This window comes from Nematolebias whitei, chromosome 1 (genome assembly GCF_014905685.2).
Source record: "Nematolebias whitei isolate Nwh7 chromosome 1, NemWhi1, whole genome shotgun sequence".
NCBI classification, from domain to species: Eukaryota; Metazoa; Chordata; class Actinopteri; order Cyprinodontiformes; family Rivulidae; genus Nematolebias; species Nematolebias whitei.
In genome coordinates this window covers 44,827,084-44,829,498 of record NC_056498.1, presented here as the reverse complement: position 1 = coordinate 44,829,498, position 2,415 = coordinate 44,827,084, and the positions used below count along the sequence as shown (strand labels likewise).

Here is a 2,415-nt window from a genome sequence, read left to right as displayed (position 1 = left end):
TGCTACTTTTTGCCTTCTAACTTTAGCTTTTTGCTACTTTTAGCCTTTTGAGAAACATGTTTGTGGTGAGATTTCTTGGATCCAAAGGTTTGACTCCAATAAAGTCCTGTTTCTAGGTCTGTTAAAGGCCTGATTCTGGATCAAATAAAGTCCTGGTTCTGGGTCAGAGATGCAGCTGGTTTGGACCCTGTCTCTAAAAAGAGAGAAAGGTCCTGCTACAAACACATGGAAACAAAAAGGTTGCTGTCTGGTGCACGTCTCTGCCCAATCGTCCACAAGAAAAGCAACATGCAGAAAGTCCTGCAGAGGGACAGAGACAGGGACAGAGACAGGGACAGAGATAGAGAAAGAAAAACAGACAGACCACACCTCCATCTGGTTTTTCATCCCATAATTCCCTCTTTTGAAAGATTTACTGTTCTCGTCATGTTGTACAAGAAGAAAATCTGCTGCCATAATCCACCTGTCTCTGTCCTCCATCTGTCTTTGTCCTCTACCTGTCTTTGTCCTCCACCTGTCTCTGTCCCTCTCTCCCCTCAGGATGCCTTTGAAGTGCTGGCAGAGAATTATGAGTTCAGTGAGGTCGAGGGGCCGTGTTTGGCTTTCAGGAGAGCTGCGTCAGTCCTGAAGAGTCTTCCTGGGGCGGTGCAGGATCTGAGGACAACCCAGGACCTGCCGTGTCTGGGTGACCACACCAAGGCTGTCATGGAGGTAAGTCTCATGTCCTGCGTGCTGCACATGCTAAGTCAGTGCAGTTGTCTTCTGGTGCCACAGATCATTAGCTCAGGTCTATCAGAGAACACCTCAGGTCCTTTGGACCTGCCTGGGCACATGAAGGTTCATGAAATCCTTTCCATCTGTGAGCCAAGTGTCACAGGATCTCAGCCTGGATCCATTTGTTCTGATAGAACCAATACCTCTAAATACCAGGAGATACTTACAAGCAGGTGACATCATGAAGACCAAGAACTCTCCACATAGCTCAGAAACAAAGTTGTGGAGTCAGATCAGGGCTGGTTTGATAAAAAAAATCTTCCAGAACCTTGAATGTCTCACAGAACTCAAAAAGATGACTTCACGACAGCGAACCAAAGGGTCATCCACCAAAACCCACATTAACGCACTTTAATCAGAGACACATCCAGGAGGACAACGACCACCTCGATGAAGGATCTGTCCACAGGACCTTTAGAAGCTGCTCAGAGCTAGACTTCATGGAAGACTTGCATCAAAAAGGACAATAATTTGAGAAAAACTGTTTGGAAGTTCTTCTCCAAACGTGGAAGATGGTTCCCCAGGCTAAAGCAGTGACTAGTTCACAGATTCACAAGCAAACATGAAAATGTAGGTGAAGGACATCAAACCCCAGTGACCAAAAGAATGAGATCACAGATACAGGCAGTTGAAATGAGTTTCCTCCACAGGATAGCTCTCCCTTAGAGATAGGGTGAGAAGTTCAGGATGTCATCTTTGTGAAACGATCCCGTCCATCTTTAAACAGGAGCGAGGGTCTTTACAATGAAATGAAAGCATCACTCAGCCTCTGAGAATAGCAAGCGGCCATCAGGGCACTGATAACCAATTGTTGTGGCTCTAACGATCTATCGTTAGGCTGATGGTCGTCCTTTTGCATGTGAACAGCTAGTACTGGCTGTCAGCAGCAAACTGGTTGGTTCACTATGACAAGGAGCTATTTCTAAGACAGACTTTTCTTGCAGGGTTTCAGACTGAAGAAGTCTTTTGGATAAAAGACGAAATATTTCAACAAAGAATAATCTGTCCAGAAGGCCTGACTTAACTTTGTTAGATGAGAAGTTCAGTTATCAGGAGAGACTCAGAGTAGAACCGCTGCTCCTCCACATCCAAAGGAGCCAGTTGAGGTGGTTCAAACATCTGGTAAGGATGCTCCCTGGGTGACTCCCTAGGGAGGTGCTTCAGGCATGTCTGACTAAGAGGAGACCCCAGAGAAGACCCAGGACATGCTGGAGAGACTACGGTATGTCTGTTGGTTGGACTGGGAACACCTTAGGGTCCTCCCAGAAGAGCTGGAAGAGGTGGCTATGGAGAGAGATGTCTGGACCAACCTGCTCAAGATGCTGTCCTGAGACCTGAGTTCAGAACAAGATGATGGATGGATGGATGTATGATGCATGATGATGGATAGATGGATGATGGATGATGGATGGTCAATGGATGATGGATGGATGAATGATGGATGATGGATGGATTATGGATGGTCGATGGATGATGGATGGGTGAATGTATGATAGATGTATGATGAATGATGATGGATAGATGGATGATAGATGAATGATGGATGGATAATGGATGGATGATGGATGGATGATGGATGGATGGTGGATGGATAATGGATGGATAATGGATGGTGTTGGATGGATGATGGATGTGTTGGAT

General features: G+C 45.8%; 1 protein-coding gene across 1 annotated transcript in view; it reads left to right on the top strand.

Moving 5' to 3' along the window:
- The first annotated feature begins 56 nt into the window (after window positions 1–56).
- The window catches only part of dntt (deoxynucleotidyltransferase, terminal), a 95,486-nt gene continuing 93,127 nt past the window's right edge, over window positions 57–2,415 (top strand). Inside the window, exons 1-2 of the mRNA XM_037688217.1 lie at window positions 57–65; window positions 541–711. Of these exons, the coding sequence (XP_037544145.1) occupies window positions 57–65; window positions 541–711 (180 nt within the window). The remainder of the gene's footprint in view (window positions 66–540; window positions 712–2,415) is intronic.